Source organism: Callithrix jacchus, chromosome 8, assembly GCF_049354715.1.
Source record: "Callithrix jacchus isolate 240 chromosome 8, calJac240_pri, whole genome shotgun sequence".
NCBI classification, from domain to species: Eukaryota; Metazoa; Chordata; class Mammalia; order Primates; family Cebidae; genus Callithrix; species Callithrix jacchus.
In genome coordinates this window covers 94416683-94434895 of record NC_133509.1, presented here as the reverse complement: position 1 = coordinate 94434895, position 18213 = coordinate 94416683, and the positions used below count along the sequence as shown (strand labels likewise).

Here is an 18213-nt window from a genome sequence, read left to right as displayed (position 1 = left end):
GTGTAAGGCTTCAGGAAGGGGTCCAGTTTCTGCTTTCTGCATGTGGCTAGCCAGTTTTCCCAACACCATTTATTAAACAGGGAATCCTTTCCCCGTTGCTTGTTGTTGTCAGGTTTGTCAAAGATTAGATGATTGTAGATGTGTGGTGTTGCTTCTGAGGCCTTTGTTCTGTTCCATTGGTCTATATCTCTGTTTTGGTACAGTACCATGCTGTTTTGATTATTGTGGCCTTGTAGTATAGTTTGAAGTCAGGCAGCATGATGCTTCCAGCTTTGTTATTTTTACTTAGGCTTGTTTTGGCTATGTGGGCTCTCTTTTGGTTCCATATGAAGTTTAAGGTATTTTTTCCAGTTTTGTGAAGAGGATCATATGTAGCTTAATGGGGATAGTGTTGAATCTGTAAATTACTTTGGGCAGTATGGCCATTTTCACAATATTGATTCTTCCTAACCATGAACAAGGAATGTTTTCCCATCTGTTTGTGTCCTCTCTTATTTCACTGAGCAGTGGTTTGTAGTTCTCCTTGAAGAGGTCCTTTACATCCTTTGTTAGTTATATTCCTAGATATTTTATTCTCTTTGTAGCAACTGTGAATGGAAGTTCACTTTTGATTTGGCTCTCTGTTTGTGTGTTATTGGCATATAGGAATGCTTGTGATTTCTGCACATTGATTTTGTATCCTGAGACTTTGCTGAAGTTGCTTATCAGTTTCAGGAGATTTTGGGCTGAGACCATGGGGTCTTATAGATATATAATCATGTCATCTGCAAATAGAAACAATTTGGCTTCCTTTTTTCCTAATTGAATGCCCTTTATTTCTTTTTCTTGCCAATTGCTCTGGCTAGAACTTCCAATACTGTATTGAATAGGAGTGGTGAGAGAGGGCATACTTGTCTTGTGCCAGATTTCAGAGGGAATGCTTCCAGTTTTTGCCCATTCAGTATGATATTGGCTGTGGGTTTGTCATAAATAGCTTTTATTATTTTGTGATATGTTACATCAATAACTAGTTTATTGAGGGTTTTTAGCATAAAGCGCTGTTGAATTTTGCCAAAGGCCTTCTCTGCATCTATTGAGATAATCATGTGGTTTTTGTCTTTGGTTCTGTTTATGTGGTGGATTACGTTTATAGAATTGCGTATATTGAACCAGCCTTTCATCCCCAGGATGAAGCCTACTTGAACGTGATGAATAAGCTCTTTGATTTGCTGTTGCATTTGGTTTGCCAGTATTTTATTGAAGATTTTTGCAGCAATGTTCGTCATTGATATTGGCCTGAAGTTTTCTTTTTGAGTTGAGTCTCTGCCTGGTTTTGGTATCAGGATCATGCTGGGGAGGATTCCCTCTTTTTGTATTGTTTGGAATAGTTTCAGAAGGAATGGTACCAGCTCCTCTTTGTACTTCTGGTAGAATTCGGCTGTAAACCCATCTGGACCTGGACTTTTTTTGTTGGTAGGCTATTAATTGCATCCTCAACTTCAACCCTTGTTATTGGTCTCTTCAGGGTTTCAGCTTCTTCCTGGTTTAGTATTGGGAGAGTGCAAGTGTCCAGGAATTTATCCATTTATTCCAGATTTACTGGTGTGTGTGCATAGAGTTGTTTGTAGTAATTTCTGATGGTAGTTTCTATTTCTGTTGAATCAGTGGCGATGTCCCCTTTATCATTTGTTATTGCATCTGTTTGATTCTTCTCTCTTTTCTTTTTTATTAATCTGGCTAGCAGTCTATCTATTTTGTTGATCTTTTCAAAAAAACACCTGGATTTGTTGATTTTTTGAAGGGTTTTTGTGTGTCTCTCTCCTTCAGTTCTACTCTGATCTTAGTTATTTCTTGTCTTCTGCTAGCTTTTGAGTTTTTTTTTTTTATCTTGCTCCTCTGACTCCTTCAATTTTGATGATAGGGTATTGATTTTAGATCTTTCCTTGCTTTTCATGTGGGCATTTATTGCTATGAATTTCCCTCTAGACACTGCTTTAAATGTGTCCCAGAGGTTCTGGTACATTGTGTCTTTGTTGTCGTTGGCTTTAAGGAACATTTTTATTTCTGCCTTCATTTCATTGTTTATCCAGTCGACATTCAGAAACCAGTTGTTGAGTTTCCATGAAGTTGTGCAGTTTTTAGTTACTTAATCCTGAGTTCTAATTTGATTGCACTGTGGTCTGAGAGACTGTTTGTTATGATTTCCGTTCTTTTACATTTGCTGAGGAGTGATTTACTTCCAATTATGTGGTCGATTTTAGAGTTATTGTGATGTGGTCCTGAGAAGAACATATATTCTTTGGATTTGGGGTTGAGAGTTCTGTAAATGCCTATTAAGTTCTCTTGGTCCAGATCTGCATTCAAGTCGTGGATTTCCTTGTTGATTTTCTGTCTTGTTGATCTGTCTAATATTGACAGTGGAGTGTTAAAGTCTCCCACTATTATTGTGCAAAAGTCTAAGTCTCTTTTTAGGTCATTAAGGACTTGCTTTATATATCTGGGTGCTCCTGTATTGGGTGCATGTATATTTAGAGTATTTAGCTCTTCTTGTTGTATTGATCCTTTTACCATTATGTAATGCCCTTATCTCTTTTGATTTTTTTTGTTTTTGTTTTAAAGTCCATTTTATCAGAGACTAGGCTTGCCGCCCCTGCTTTTTTTTTTTTTTTTTTTGCTTTCCATTTGCTTGGTAAATCTTCTTCCATCCCTTTATTATGAGTCTGTGTATGTCTTTGCATGTGGGATGGGTCTCCTGAATACAGTACACCAATGGTTCTTGGCTTTTTATCCAATTAGCCAGTCTGTGCCTTTTGACTGGGGCATTTAGTCCATTTACATTTAATGTTAATATTGTTATGTGTGAATTTGATTCTGCCATTTTATTACTGGTTGGTCGTTTTGCCTTTGGTTGGCATAATTTCTTCATTGCATCATTGGTCTTTACCATTTGGTTCTTTTTTGCAGTGGTTTGTACTGATTTTCCCTTTCTGTGTTTAGTGCTTCCTCCAGGAGCTCTTGTGAGGCAGGTCTGTTAGTGACAAAATCTCTCAGCAATTGCTTGTTTGTAAACGATTTTATTTCTCCTTCACTTATGAAGCTTAGTTTGGCTGAATATGAAATTCTGGGTTGAAAGTTCTTTTCTTTAAGGATGTTGAATATTGGCCCCTACTCTCTTCTTGCTTGTAGGGTTTCTGCCAAGAGATCTGCTGTAAGTCTGATGACCTTTCCTTTGTGGGTGACCTGACCTTTCTCTCTGGCTGCCCTTAGTATTTTTTCCTTCATTTCAACCCCGGTGAATCTGATGATTATATGCCTTAGGATTGCTCTTCTAGAGGAGTATCATTGTGGTGTTCTCTGTATTTCCTGTATTTGAATATTGGCCTGCCTTGCTAGGTTGAGGAAGTTCTCCTGGATAATATACTGAAGAGTGTTTTCCAGCTTAGATTCATTCTGCCTGTCATCTTCCGGTACACCGATAGAGCATAGATTACATCTTTTCACATAATTACATATTTTTGGAGGCTTTGTTCATTTCTTTTCACTCTTTGTTCTCTTTTCTTGCCTTCTTGTTTTATTTCATTGAGTTGATGTTCAATCTCTGATATCCTTTCTTCTGGTTGATCTATTCGGCTATTGAAACTTGTGTATGCTTCACAAAGTTCTTGTGCTGTGTTTTTCAGCTCCATTAAGTCGTTTATGTTCTTCTCTAAGCCAGTTATTCTAGTTAGCATTTCATCTAACCTTTTTGAAAGGTTTTTAGTTTCTTTGCACTGGGTTACAATATGTTCCTTTAACTCAGAGAAGTTTGTTATTACCCATCTTCTGAAGCCTGCTTCTGTCAGTTCGTGAAATTCGTTCTCCATCCAGCTTTGTTCCCTTGCTGTTGCGGAGTTGTGATTTTGTGATGGGGGAGAGACATGCTTGTTTTTGATGGGTTCTTTCTTCTTGCTCTGGTTTCTTCCCATCTTGTTAGATTTATATAGCTTTGATCTCAGGCAGCTGCATGGGGAGGCAGCCTTTCCTTTGTCTGCCTGCAGAGGCGCTGCTGGGCTGCCACAGATTCAGTGGAGCTCCCGCGTCTTTTATTTACCCAGGAAAATTAGGCCGGCTTCTGCAATGGTGGCTGCACTTCCCCCATTAAGCTCAATCATTCCTGGCCACTCTCTAACTGATGTTCTGGGTGTGAAACTCTGAAGTGAGAGCTTTTTAGCCTCCTAGGCTTCGTGCAAGGGAGATCCATCCTGCTGTATGGCCTGTTTCCCTGCTGTCAGTTCCCCTTCTTTCTGGGGGCAGGTAACTCGGTCCAGCCAGCTTTCTGGCTTTCTCAGCGTCAGCCAGTGCTTCCACTTAGATCTATACTGACAGCTGTGGCTCCTGCCGAAGTTGCCGTTCTGCCCTGTTCAGACAGCTCACTGAGGCTTTTCAGCCTGGCAAAGATCTCCTGTTCTGTGGGTTGTAGAGGGGGCTTGGGTGGAGCACTATATCTAAACTGAAGTCCCAGAAGGGGAGATCCCCTGGTCCTCCAGTCAGTTGCATGCACCTCCTGGGCCTTAACTTGCCCTATTTGGTTTATACCCACTGTCCAACCAGACCCTCAAAATGAACCAGGTACCTTGTTTGGAACTGTGGAGACCACTCAGCTTCTGCATCTCTCTTGCTGGGAGCTGTGTTCCATAGCTGCCTCTTATTCAGCCATCTTGGGATTCCCCACATTGTTTGTGTTTCTACGGGGTCAGTGGTAATATCTCCCTTAACATTTCTCAATGTGTTTATTTGATTATTCTCTCTTTTCTTCTGTATTAGTCTATTTACTGGTTGATTTTTTAAACTTTTTCAGAAAACCAGCTCCTAGATTTGTTTATTTTTTAAAGACTTTTCCTGTCTCTGTCTCCTTTAGTTCATCTTTGTTCTTGTCTTCTGCTAGCTTTAAGGTTTGTTTGCTCTGGGTTCTCTGGTTCTTTTAGTTGTAATGTTAGATTGTTAACTTGAGCTCTTTCTAGCTTTTTAATGTGGATATTTAATGCTATAAATTTCCCTCTTAACACTGATTTAGCTACATCCCAGAGATTCTGGTGTGTTGTCTCTTTGCTCTTATTGGTTTCAAACAACTGCTTAATTTCTGCCTTAATTTTATTATTTAAGAGATTCAGGAGCATGCAGTTCAGTTTCAATGTAGTTGTGTGGTTTTCAGTGAATTTCTTTTTTTTTTTTTTTTTTTTTTAGTTTCAGTACTTTTCTTTTAGAATTTATTTTAAACCTATTATACCACACAGTATGTTTTATACACTGACATAGAACTCCCTAATAAGATAAAGCAAATGTTTATCTTGTTAGAAACATACACCATATCACGTATTGTCTTCAAACATCATTGCACTTTAACTTTCTTAATTTGACAAAGCATTCATGAAACAATCAGTAGACTAATTTTAACAAAGAACACCTGTAAGCAGACATGACTGTCCTAAATTGTTTATTAGGCATGAATTTTACAAACTTTACTTATATTAGCGGTAACGGTGGAGCTGGAGAGTATTATGCCTTCTCCAAGCTGCCCGGCGAGAACCACCAATAGTGTGGTGGAACTTATGGCCCTTTCCAGGGCCACGGCTCTTTCTGCCTGCAGATGTCAGCCTGCACATCTCCCTGTGCTTGTGGACTGGTTTGGTGATCCATTGGGTGTCAGGATTTCTTCTTTATGGAATGGATCAATGAGAATAACCTCAAAAAATTTGTATGTGGAATCTTCGCCAACCCAGTAAGAATTCAGGACTCTTAGAGCCCCACAGTGGTGTCCAGCTCGCTCCTCTGCAACAGACTGAAGGCTTCGAGCAAACTTCAGCTGGTTAACACCATGATGGACAGGTTTGCCGCAAGTTGCACCCTTAGGAACTGGGCGTTTTTGGCCACCATGGCGAACACGAATCCTATATATAACGTAACCTTGCTTGGCCTTGTAGCCCAGTCGGTGCGCTTTATCAGGCCGGGTGGGGCAGGGAGCCCTGTGGAGAGCAGAGAGCTGGCGGTACTGCCAGCAGCGGACCATCAGAAGAAAGCGCATGACATCAGACTGCTTCTTTCTCCATAGCTCCTGGATATACTTGTATGCACCCATCTTGGCTTACCTGATGGCTGCCACCAGACGAAAAGCTTGAGTGAATTTCTTAATCTTGAGTTCTAATTTGATTGTGCTGTGGTCTGACTGTTTGTTACTATTTCAGTTCTTTTACATTTGCTGAGGAGTATTTTACTTCCAATTATGTGGTCAATTTTAGAGTAAGTGCATTGTGGCCATAAGAAGAATATATATTCTGTTCTTTTGGGGTGGAGAGTTCTATACATATCTATCAGGTCCACTTGATTCAGAGCTAATTCCTAAATATCTTTGTTAAGTTTCTGTCTTGATGATCTGTCTAATGTTGTCAGTGGGGTGTTAAAGTGTACCACTGTTACTGTGTGAGAGTCTAAGTTTCTTTGAAGGTCTCTAAGAACTTGCTTTAGGTATCTGAACACAGCATACCAATGGGTCTTGGTTCTTTATCCAGCTTGCCACACTGTGTCTTTTAATTGGGACATTTAGCCCATTTACATTTAAGGTTAGTATTGTTATGTGTGTGTTTGATTCTGTCATCATGATGCTAGCTGGCTATTTTTCAGATTTGTTTATGTGGTTACTTCATCTTGTCTCTGGTGTGTATACTTGAGTGTGTTTTTGTAGTGGCTGGTAATGGTTTTTCCTTTCCATATTCAGTATTTCCTTCAGGATCTCTGGCAAAGCAGGCCTGGTGATAACTAATTCCCTCGGCATTTGCTTGTCTGAAATGGCTGTTATTCCTCCTTTGCTTATGAAGCTTAGTTTGGCCGGATATGAAATTCTGGGTTGGAATTCTTTTCTTTAGCAGTGTTGAATATTGGCCCCAAATCTCTTCTAGCTTGTAGGGTTTCTGCTGAGAGGCCTACTGTTGGTCTGATGGGCTTCCCTTTGTAGGTGCCCTGACCTTTCTCTGTGGCTGCCTGTAACATTATTTCTTCCATTTTGATGTTGGAGAATTTGATGATTATGTGTCTTGGGATGATCTTCTCATTGAATATCTTGCTGGAGTTCTCTGCATTTCCTGAGTTTGAGTGTTGGCCTGTTTTATTAGGTTGAAGAAGTTCTCCTGGATAATATTCAGATGTTTTTCCAACTTGGTTCCATTCTCCCCATCTCTTTCAGGTATGTGATTCAGCTGTAGATTCAGTCTCTAGGTTTTCTTCATTCCTTTTTATTCTTTTTTCTCTATTCTCGTCTGCTTGTCTTATTTCAGAAGATAATCATCAAGCTCTAAGATTCTTTTCTTTTCTTGGTCTATTTTGCTATTAATACTCATGATTGCATTGTGAAGTTTTTGTAGTATGATTTTCAGCTCTAGAAGGTTAGTTCTGTTTCTCTCTACACTGGCTATTTTGGCTGTCGGCTCCTGTATTGTTTGATCATGATTCTTTGCTTCTTTGCATTGGGTTGCCACATGCTCCTTTAGTTCAGCCAAGTTTATTATTACCCACCTCCTGAAGCCTACTTCTGTCATTTCAGCTGTCCCAGCCTCAGCCCAGTTCTGAGCCCTTGCTAGAAAGGTTTACAGTCATTTGAAGGAAAAGGGGCACTCTGGATTTTTGAGTTTTCAGCATTTTTGCATTGATTGTTTCTCATTTTTGTGGGCTTATCTACCTTTGATCTTTGAGATTGCTGACTTTTAGATGGGATTTCTGTGGGTTTGTTATTGTTTTTGTTGTTGTTTTATGTTTGTTTTTCTTTTAACAATTTGCCTACTCTTCCTTAGGGCTGCTGCAGTTTGTTGGGGGTCCACTCCAGACCCTAGTTGCCTTGGTTTTTTCCCATACCTAGAGGTGTCAGCAGTGAAGTATGGGAAATAGCAAAGATGGCAGCCTGCCTCCTCTGGAAGCTCCATCCCAGGGGAGTACTGACCTGTTGCCAGCCTGAATGTGGTGTAGGTGGTGGCTGGAGACCCTGGTTGGGAGGTCTCTCCCAGTCAGGAGGAACGGGATCAAGGACACACTTAAAGCAGTCTGTCTTTTTCTTTTTTTTTATTAGAGCAGCTGTGCTGTGCTGGAGATTCCTTCAGCCCCTAATTGGTTTGGGCTTTCCAAGGCCCACAGGCTAGACTAGCTAAGAAGTCTGAATGGGCAAAGTGGCGGCCTGTCCTGTCCCTCAGGCCTTCATCCCAGGGAGAACATGGGCAGCGGTGGCCAGAGGCCCAGCTTGGAGTACCCACCCTGCGAGGAGGAGTGGTTTGGGGTCCCATTTAAAGAAGCAGTCTGGCCTTGACAAAGTAGCCTCGTCATGGTGGGAAACTGTCTCTGCTTCTGTCAGTTTGGACTCTCCAAAGTCCCCAGGCTAGAATAGCTGAGTCGTCCAACCAGTCCAGGTGGCAGCCCTCCCCTCCACTGAGCACTCTATCCCAGGAAGAGATCGTAGTTCTCTTCCTAATATGTGCTGGCAGATGTGGCTGGAAGGTCTAGCCGGGGATTCTTGCCTAGTGAGGAGGAATGGATGGGGCCCTGCTTAAAAAAGCAGTCTGACCAGGCGTGGTGGCTCATGCCTATAATTTCAGCACTTTGGGAGGCCAAAGTGGGCAGGTCACTTGAGGTCAGGAGTTTGGAGACCACCCTGGCCAACATGGTGAAACCCAGTCTCTACTAAAAATACAAAACAGCCAGGTGTGGTAGCACACCCCTGTAATTTCAGCTACTCCAGAGTCTGAGGTAGAAGAATCACTTGAACTTGTGAAACAGAGGTTTCAGTGAGCTGGGATCACACCACTGCACTCCAGCCTGGGTAACAGAGCAAGACTCTGTCTCAAAAAATGACAAAAAGGAAGAAGACAAAAAAGAAGAAGCAATCTGATCACAATCTGACAAAGCCACTGTATTGTGCTGCTGGAAGTACCCTTCCTTCTTGGACCATTTGGACTCTCCAAAGCCCTCAGGCTGGAAGAGCGGAGATGGTGACTGCCCCTCCCTCCAGGGGCTCCATCCAGTCTCAGTCAGGCTCTACCCTGTTGCTGGTGGCTGGCTGGAATTCCAAGCCAGTGGGCCTTATCTTGTGAGGTGCCGTGGAAGTGGGGCCCACAGAACAACACTGCTCAGCTTCCTGGATTCTGCCCTTTTCCTAGGGGTATGTGCAGACTGCACACTTTGCCTGAGTTGCAGGCACATTTGTTGGGAGATCCTGGGGCTGCAGTTTGCAAAGCTCCTAGGTCTCTGTGCATGCCTGAGCAGCTGCTCTGCCAAGACTCCACATAGCTCTGTGTGTTGGACCCAAGGCCCTGGTGCCATGGGCTCATGAGGGGATCTCCTGACGAGAGTTGCAAAGATCTATGGAAGAAGTATGGTTTTCTGGGATCACACAGTCACTCACTGCTTCCCTTGGCTGAGAGACAGGGGGCTTCCCTTGGCTGTGTGTTGCTTCTGGGTGTGCTGTCACCCCGTCCTGCTTTTCTTTATTCTCTGTGTGTTATTTCCCTCATCAGTTCCAATATAAGAACCTGGATATTTCAGCTGAAGGTACTGTAGTCATTCTCCCCTTTCGTTCCTTTCTGTGAATGGCAGGGACTGCAGCTGCTTCTGTTTGGCCATCTTGGCCCCTCCATATACCTATTTATTCAGGATTGACTTTTAAACTAGTTTTCAGGGCCTTCCATGACCAGGGACCTGCTTTCATTTTCAGTTACATCTCCTGCATCATTCCCAACAATACTCCAGTTAAACGTTTGACTTAGTCATTTTTTGAGATCCCTTACATTTTTACCTCCATATATTTGCTGGTGGAGTTCACTCTTGGACAGTGCCTGCCTTTCAAGGTTCTAATTGTGTTCCAAGATCAAGTAAAGTGCAACTTCCTCAATGACCTCCACTAAGTTCCTCTAGAACTTTGTACTACACAGTTGCACCTGGCCCATTCTGTTTTGTTTTCTTCTTCATTTCTAGGAGAGGCAGGAAATGCTGTGAGTCATCAGCATAGTAATGGTAATTGGGACCTCGTGATGGTGGAAGTGGGTAAAATTACCTAGAGATGGAGTGGAGTAAGAAGAGATCCTAGGGCAGACTCTGGGGGAGGCCACCATTTCATGGCTGGGAAGAGAGGAGATCAATAGAGCAAGGGAGGAAATCTGAAGAAAGTAGTGTTGCAGACACCAAAGGAGGAGTGGACAGTGTGTCAATTACTGTTGAGAAGTCAAATATGATGAGAACTCAAAAGTGACGGAAGTTGACAGTGAACTGAGGCAAGCAGTAATGGCAGAATCCAGAGTGAAATGATGTATTCACTAGAATTCACATGAGTTCTAAAATCTTGGTGACTTAACGTAATAAAAGCATTACTTTTCACTCGTAATACAGTCCAATATGTTAGTTCTCTTGTGCATTTAGATTCAAGGCCAAGTCTCCTTCTCTTTTTTTTTAAACAGCTTTATTGAGATATAATCCATATACTATACAGTTCATTTAAAGTGTACATTTCCATGGTTTTTAGTATATTTACAGAGTTGTGATCACTGCAATAAATTTTAGAGCATTTCATTACCCCCAAAAGAAACACTGCACCCCCTTTTCTCACCCTCCAAAATCTCCACTCCCTACAACTATTAATCTACTTTCTTTCTCTATAAATTTGCTTATTCTGGACATTTTATATGAATGGAATCACATAACATGTGGTCCTCTGTGACTGGCTTATTTCACTAAGCATACTGTTTTCAATATTTAGCCATGTTGTAACACATATCAGTACTTCATTCCTTTTTATGCCTAAATAGACCATTATATGGATATACTACATTTTATTTATCCATTTAACAGTTGATGGACTTTAGATTGTTTCTACCTTTTTCAGTCATTATGAGTGATGCTTTTATGAACATCCATGTACAAGTTTTTTTTGTTTGGATGTATACTTTCATTTCTCTTGGGTAGATATCTAGGCATGAAATTGCTGGGTCATATGATAACTCTATGTTTAAATATTTAAGAAGCTGCCAGACTTTTGTCCAAAGCAATTACAACATTTTCATTCCACCAGCAGTGTGTAAAGGTGTCAATTTCTCTACATCTTCACCAGAACTTGTTATTATCTGACTTTTTTATTATAGCCATCTTAGTGGGTATGAAGTACTTACTATCTTACAGAAATGCAAAATGATTTGCATTTCTCTAGTGAATAATGATGTTGGGCATATTTTTATGTGCATTTTGGCCATTTGTCAATCGCCTTTGGAGAACTATCCAAGTTTTTACCCATTTTTAATTGGCTTGCTTTTTTATTATTGAGTCATAATAGTTTTTTTATATGTTCTAGATATTAGTCCCTTATCAGATATATGATTTGCAGATATTTTCTCCTGTCTATTGATTATGCTTTCACTTTCTTGGTGGTATTCTCTGAAGCACAAAATCCCAGTTTATTAATGTTTCTTTTGTTGCTTCTGTTTTTGGTGTAATATCTGTGAAATGATTGTCTAATCCAAGGTTATGAAGATTCACTTCCATGTTTTCTTCTAGAGTATTATGATTTTAGCTCTTATATTTGGGCTATTGACCCATTTGAAGGAAATTTTAAAATATGATATTATATAGGGGTTTAATTTCTTTCTTTTGCATGTGGTTTTCCAATTCACTTTTCCTCTCCTTCTTGTGCTCCAAAATATAACTTGCCGCATATCAGACTGCATCCCCCTTTTAAAAAGATGTAGCATAATATAATAAAACACATAAAATAGACATGCATTCAAATTTAGGTCAAATAATTTCTAACCGTGGACCTATATCATTTAGGGTCCTAGCGGGAAACAAGTGAAACACTCAAGGGTTTGATTGAAGAGAGTTTGGAGAAGGGGCTATTTACAGATGTGTGAAGATAGTCAAGAAAACCAACATATGATGGCAAAGACTTAACATTAGGGAGCCATTACTACCCCTAGACCTAAACAGCAAGAGGAAGGAACAGCATTTTCAAAGCCTGCCAAGAGCTGGAGCTTCAGAAGCAGCAGCGGGGTATAAATATCTCAACATCTCCCTCATCCCAGCCCTCAGGCTTCCTATTGGCTAAAAAAACCAGAAACCAGAAGGAAAGAGTTCCTGGGTATGCCTTCTATGTAGGTCAGCCTCTCAGAGCACAGGACAGGGCAGAGAAAGAAAGGAATGGATTCAAGGGGGCAAAGAGAGAAAACCACTACAGTGACCTTGGACAAGTAGGTTAATCTATTGCCCCTAAACCCTAAGTTCCATATGTAAAGTGCCTGGCACCCAGCAGAAGATGCTACCGCTACTAGCAGTGCTCTGGAGATACAGAACATTTCTTAATTTACACTACTCCTTGTTTTCTTTTTCGGTGCTCTAGTCAACTACTCAGAAGTAAGCTGGCCTAACTTTTACACTTTTACACTGTCTGAAATCATATCAAACAACTATGTGTACAACTTATTAAGGAACTACAAAAATAGAGTTGGGGATCATAAAATAAATTTTTAAAAATATAAATCATGAGAGATAATGAAGTGGTTGTTGTTTTAAGTTACTAAAAAAAGGAGGGGGGGAACCCATAGATCATATCCTTCCTTTGTTTGCACAACAAAAACCAGTGTCCAAAGTCTTGTGTCCAGTGTCCTCCAACCTCACTCAGAATAAAAGCCCCATCAGATCCTACATGATCTTCCCCTGCTCCCCACATCACTGATCTCTTCTCCTGCTTCCCAGCTTATTCACTTTGCCCGGATATAATGACCTGCTTGTGATATCTAGAAATCAGTGCGGCTCCCACCTCTGAGCCTTTACACTCTCTGTTTCCTCTGTTTGGCATGCTTTTCCTCTGGATATCTTCATGAGTCACTCTCTCACCTGCTTCAAGTGTTAAATGTAGGTTACTTTCTCAATAAGGCCTATACAGACTCCCCTATTTAAACTTGCAAACTCATCTCTACCCTGACCCAGAACATGTGATTCTCTTATCCTACTCTACTTATTTCTGTAACACTTAACATCATCTAACATACTATGTGCTTTACTTATCTACTGTATATATTGTTTATATATTGTGTTCCCTCCACTAGAATATAAGCAGGGACTTTGTTATCTGTTTCATTCACTAATATATCCCAAGTGTATAGAAGAGGGCCTAACACATATTAGCTTCTCAATAAATAACAGGTGAATGAATAGAGATAAAGAATAAAATCAATTTTGATTTATAAAGAATTAGGAAAATCTAAAATGTTTTATCCATTGGGGTTCTCCCACAGTCCTAAAGCCACAGATCCCTCAAAGCTTTAGAGAAATGCAACTAGTTATTGCTAGCAAAAGGACTAGATCCCACTAAGATATTCTGAAATAAAGCCCTTCTGTATGGCAAGAGAAAATGAAGCTCTTGAACACTGTTGTCATGGTGATCCCAGGTTGTCTCATCCACAGGAGAGAAAGCTCAGCAAGATTCCCAGTGAAGCCTTTAAGCCATCTGGATAAACATCAAGCAGAAGGCAGGCATTCACCCAGGGGACCAGGGCTGACTTTCAGGTTTTGTTCTTCTCCAGAGGAAGTGAGAGAGGAGAAGAAAGGGAAAGAATACAGTTGACTGCCTCTATGGGAAGCCTTGCAGGATAATGCATTATGGTAATCTGCACAGCCTGCTTGGTGGAATTGGCAGAAGTGATCTCTTACATTGCTCCACTTAGGTGCAAAAAAATGATATTGTTATGGGAAATACAAAGCTCAGAAGCCAAGTTGTATCCAAGGCTCCAAATTACCTTTGTCTTATTAAATGAGAGGAGATAAACAGTAATGGACAGGGAATAATGGGTGATTTTCAGATTTGTTGATATCAGTGGGTCCAATTAGAGTTATATACATCAGATTATCTGATGAAATCTGTGAAATTGACAAAGTTCCCCAAGAGAATGAATCATAAATTGAAACGATGACTTGTAGAATCTTCTCTGCATTAAAACAGGAAAACCAGCTGAGATTGTGTTGCTAAGATATTGCTGGGTCATTTTTTAAAATAGCTAGCTGAAGATAGGTCTGTAAAACACTGATTAATTGGGCCATAGTAGTAATTAGCTTTTAGTTCAGGTGGCCTGTCTTTCCAGCATAGCCCTGGAAACAGATTATTTTTGTGCTAATGAGATATGTGTTTCTCCAGCAACGACAAAACATCTCCCCTAATGGAATTTTGTTTTATCTCTCCTCTCTCTGTCCATCTGTCTGTCCCTGTGTGTGCCTCCCTGGCTCTGCTTCACTCTGTGGGACGACAGAACCATCTGCTGCAGAATCCCAGGGGAAAGGCAGCATCTCCGAGGATGAGCTGATCACCGCCATCAAAGAAGCAAAGGGCTTATCGTATGAAACCGCCGAGAGTGTACGGCCGGTGGGCCAGCTGGCCGACAGGCCGGAGGCCAAGGCCAGGTCCGGACCACCAACCATCCCCAGCCCCCTGGACCACGAGGCCAGCAGCGCAGAGTCGGGGGACTCAGAGATCGAACTGGTGTCCGAGGACCCCATGGCCGCAGAGGACGCGCTTCCCTCCAGCTATGTGAGCTTCAGCCACGTGGGCGGCCCACCGCCATCGCCCGCCTCGCCGTCCATCCAGTACAGCATCCTGAGGGAGGAGCGCGAGGCCGAGCTGGACAGCGAGCTCATCATCGAGTCTTGCGACGCCTCCTCGGCCTCAGAGGAGAGTCCCAAGCGGGAGCAGGACTCACCCCCAATGAAGCCCAGCGCCCTGGATGCCATCCGGGAGGAGACGGGAGCCCGGGCGGAGGAGTGCGCGCCCAGCCGGCGGGGCCTGGCCGAACCAGGTTCCTTCCTCGATTACCCCTTGGCTGAGCCCCAGCCTGGCCCCGAGCTGCCCACTGGAGACGGAACCCTGGAGCCCGAGACATCCACATCGCCACAGAAGCCTGAGGAAGACGCAAGTTCCAACCAAGGTCCTGCGGCCACAAAGGGCCCCAGGACTCTAGGCCCTGGTGCGCCACCCCTACTGCTGTTTCTCAATAAGCAAAAAGGTAAAGGATCCGACTGTAGCAGGGATGCTTGATTAGTGTCCTCCCTCTGGGTGTTCTGAGCATTCAGTTGGGGCGGTTCTGGCCCAGCCCTGGAGTCATCCCCATGCTGATCAAACGGTTGATCAGAGAATAATTCCAAGGGGGATGGGAGGAGATGAGAGAATTCAGATCCACAGCGAGGACAAAAGTCAGTGGCAGAACCGTGTGCTCAGGGCGACTCAGAACTGGCTGAACCCAGCCTCCCTAATAATGAGCAGTTTTGTGTTCACTCCAGGATCTCCTGAATGGAGTGCATGTGCCTCTCCTTCCATTCCAGGGCTTTCCTGGGGAGGAAACCCATGCTTTTTTTGTCATTGTCAGGCTCTGGTCCAGGCCCCCTGCTCTGTCCCTGAAGGTGCTGAAACCCACCACTAGCATGTTCTATTCTGCCAGCCAGGCCTGTTTCTTAAGTGTGCAAAGTGGAGCTCAACTTCATCCTTTCTCTTACCCAAGGGCAAGGGATTTGGATCTTGATAAGGTTTTTGTGTCCCAGTGAGTCAAGCAAGACAGGTACCACAGTTGGATCCAGTTTTCTCTTGTCCCTAGGCAAAACCTAAGGTGATTCATTCATTTTTTAAATCTCTTATTACTTTGAATGAATTTAATGTCGTCGTTATGTTCTCCCTATCAAAAATTTTGAGGTGAGTCTTCAAATGCAAGAAAAATGGAATTCATTGTTTCCCAGACACTATATATGTACAAGAGATTCTTCCCCAAAAATTGTTTACCACACCTGATTGCAGTTGTCTTATGGAATTCAAGAAAGGAATTAGAGTCACCTGACTAAGTGAGGTGCTGCTTATTCTATTTTTGTTAATGGGTGAAGTTAGAGAACCTCTACCCGGTTCCTGGGGAGAGAACACTCAGGTCGGACTTTAAAACAAACCCTCACTTTATTCGGGGTCCCCTCCTACCCATCTCTTCTACTTTTCCTTATTTTAGAAGTGCTTTCTTTGCCTTTTGGAGATAAATGATTTCAAGGGTACACCCTCTTTCCTGTATCTATGCTAATTTGAATGATGTTAGCAGCAGTTAAAGTGCTTCATATAAAAATAGAGGACGAAATCTTTCTCGTTATTTTAAATTGGAAGCTAGCTTCTAAATTTTTTTAAATTAACACATTGGAATAGAATGGTGGAACCTAGAGGACTGAAATAAAAAGATGCATGGTGCCGGTGGCTCAGACACGTGGCCTGGTGTGGGGGCTGACTCTTGATTTCCCAAATAGCTCTCCTTTAAGAGCTGAAAGGAGATGGAGACGTTGTTACATGCTCTAACAACATCTACTTTTGGAGGTTTCTCACCTTTCAGAGACCTTTGCAGTTACTGCACTGGAGACAAAATGCAGTTCTTTTTTCATGCTTCAGTTTTCCTTCTTGTATACCCCTGAGCCCTGCTACCCTGTATTTCTATTACCCTGCACCTTCTAGGATTACTTGTTATAAACATTAGATTCTAAAAGGGGTAGAAATGTTTTCATTTCTACCAGATTAGCCGTAACTGTTAGTGTGTTATAGGGAAGATATTTGAAGACAGATTTAATAGTGGGAATGTATTTGTTTGGTCAATATTAAAACCATTTTGGATTTTTTTGCTACTCCTAACTGTGGTAGGAAAAGACCCCGCAGCTTGCAGGAAGCCACAGGAAATAGCATTAACATGGACAACTTTAGCCCTTTGGGGCCCTGAAGCAGTCAAGCTTGAGTCATGCTGAGCATGTGTTCATGTCACTATAACAGGCATGTGTCTCCATTTTATCCCCTAACTAATGTTCCAGAGATAGTCACCGTGTGCACAGTGCTATTCAAATATGTTTATTCTCAAAAGTAAATAAATCTGAGTGCTAAAGAGAAAAGGGAATTTTGCAGGCCTATTGAGAAACAAGGACAACAGCTGAGACTGACTGACCAGACATTTGATGAAGAGCCGAGGAGATGGAAAACTGCAGCTGTGAATGCAAAGGCTTCAGAGCATCTTTTATGGCCAATTTGGTGTCATTTGAATCTCTGTACAAGTTGCTCCATATGGCTTGGACCCTGTACTGCAAAGTTTAGAAGGTAGAGAGGAGGGAGTTGCAGTCTTTTCTAAAGATGAAGGTGTACCAGGGTGAATACGCTCCACTATCCTCTGCACTGAGAGGTCCTTTGAAATCTGGACTCCCACTGAAACTCACTGCTCCACCGCACTATCTATAAAGAGTCTAAAAGGCCATTCTGAGGCAGCCAAGAACTGGAGGTCCTGGGTAGGTGATTGAGCAATGCCAGCAGGCATTTTGAGCTCTGTGGTTCTTTTTGTTCTCACTTGCTCTGTCTCGGCAGGTGAGAAAGGATCAGTGCTGCCCAGCCTCCCCAGTTGTTTCTTTCTTTCTTTCTTTTTCTTTCTTTCTTTCTTTCTTTCTTTCTTTCTTTCTTGCTTTCTTGCTTTCTTGCTTTCTTGCTTTCTTTCCTTTCTTTTCTTTCTTTCTTTCTTTCTTTCTCTTTCTTTCTTGACAGAGTTTCACTCTTGTTGCCAAGGCTGGAGTGCAGTGGCATAATCTCGGCTCACTGAAACCTCTGCCTCCTGAGTTCAAGCAATTCTCCTGCCTCAGCCTCCCAAGTAGCTTGGATTACAGGTGTCCACCACCATGCCCAGCTAATTTTTGTATTTTTAGTAGAGACAGGGTTTCACCATGTTAGCCAGACTGGTCTGGAACTCCTGACCTCAGGTGATCTGCCCACCTCAACCTCCCAAAGTGCTGGGATTACAGGCATGAGCCACCGTGCCCAGCCCCAGGCTGTTCTTAATCACTGTTCATGAAAAGCAGGTTTGTGCTCATGCCAAGCTTGACTCCCAGCAGTAGTGAGGTCAGGTCAGCTTCTGTGGTTTCCCGCTCTTGTCCGCTGAAGCTTCTGGCAGTATGCATGCATTTAAGTTTTTGCATTCACAGGTATCTGGGGGATGAGCCATCCTGTTGATGCTGGACAAGATTTCAGAAGAGCCTAGAAATATTTAGAAAAATATAAGGTTTGACAGACATTCAATGGCATCATTGCATGTACCTTGGAGGAGCACCAGGGTTACTGGTGCACATGCTCTAACAACGTCTACTTTTGGAGGTTTCTCACCTTTCAGAGACCTCTGCAGTTATTGCACTGGAGACAAAATG

General features: G+C 42.3%; 1 protein-coding gene and 1 pseudogene across 13 annotated transcripts in view; one reads left to right on the top strand and one right to left on the bottom strand.

Annotated features, from left to right (window-relative positions):
• Positions 1–18213, top strand: part of RTN1 (reticulon 1) — a 495935-nt gene that overhangs the window by 338959 nt on the left and 138763 nt on the right. For all 13 annotated transcript variants that reach the window (XM_054240000.2, XM_078335057.1, XM_078335059.1 and 10 more), the window contains one exon: positions 14280–15029. In XM_054240000.2, the coding sequence (XP_054095975.2) occupies positions 14280–15029 (750 nt within the window). The remainder of the gene's footprint in view (positions 1–14279; positions 15030–18213) is intronic.
• LOC100402987 (large ribosomal subunit protein eL15 pseudogene) lies at positions 5436–6130 on the bottom strand (annotated as a pseudogene).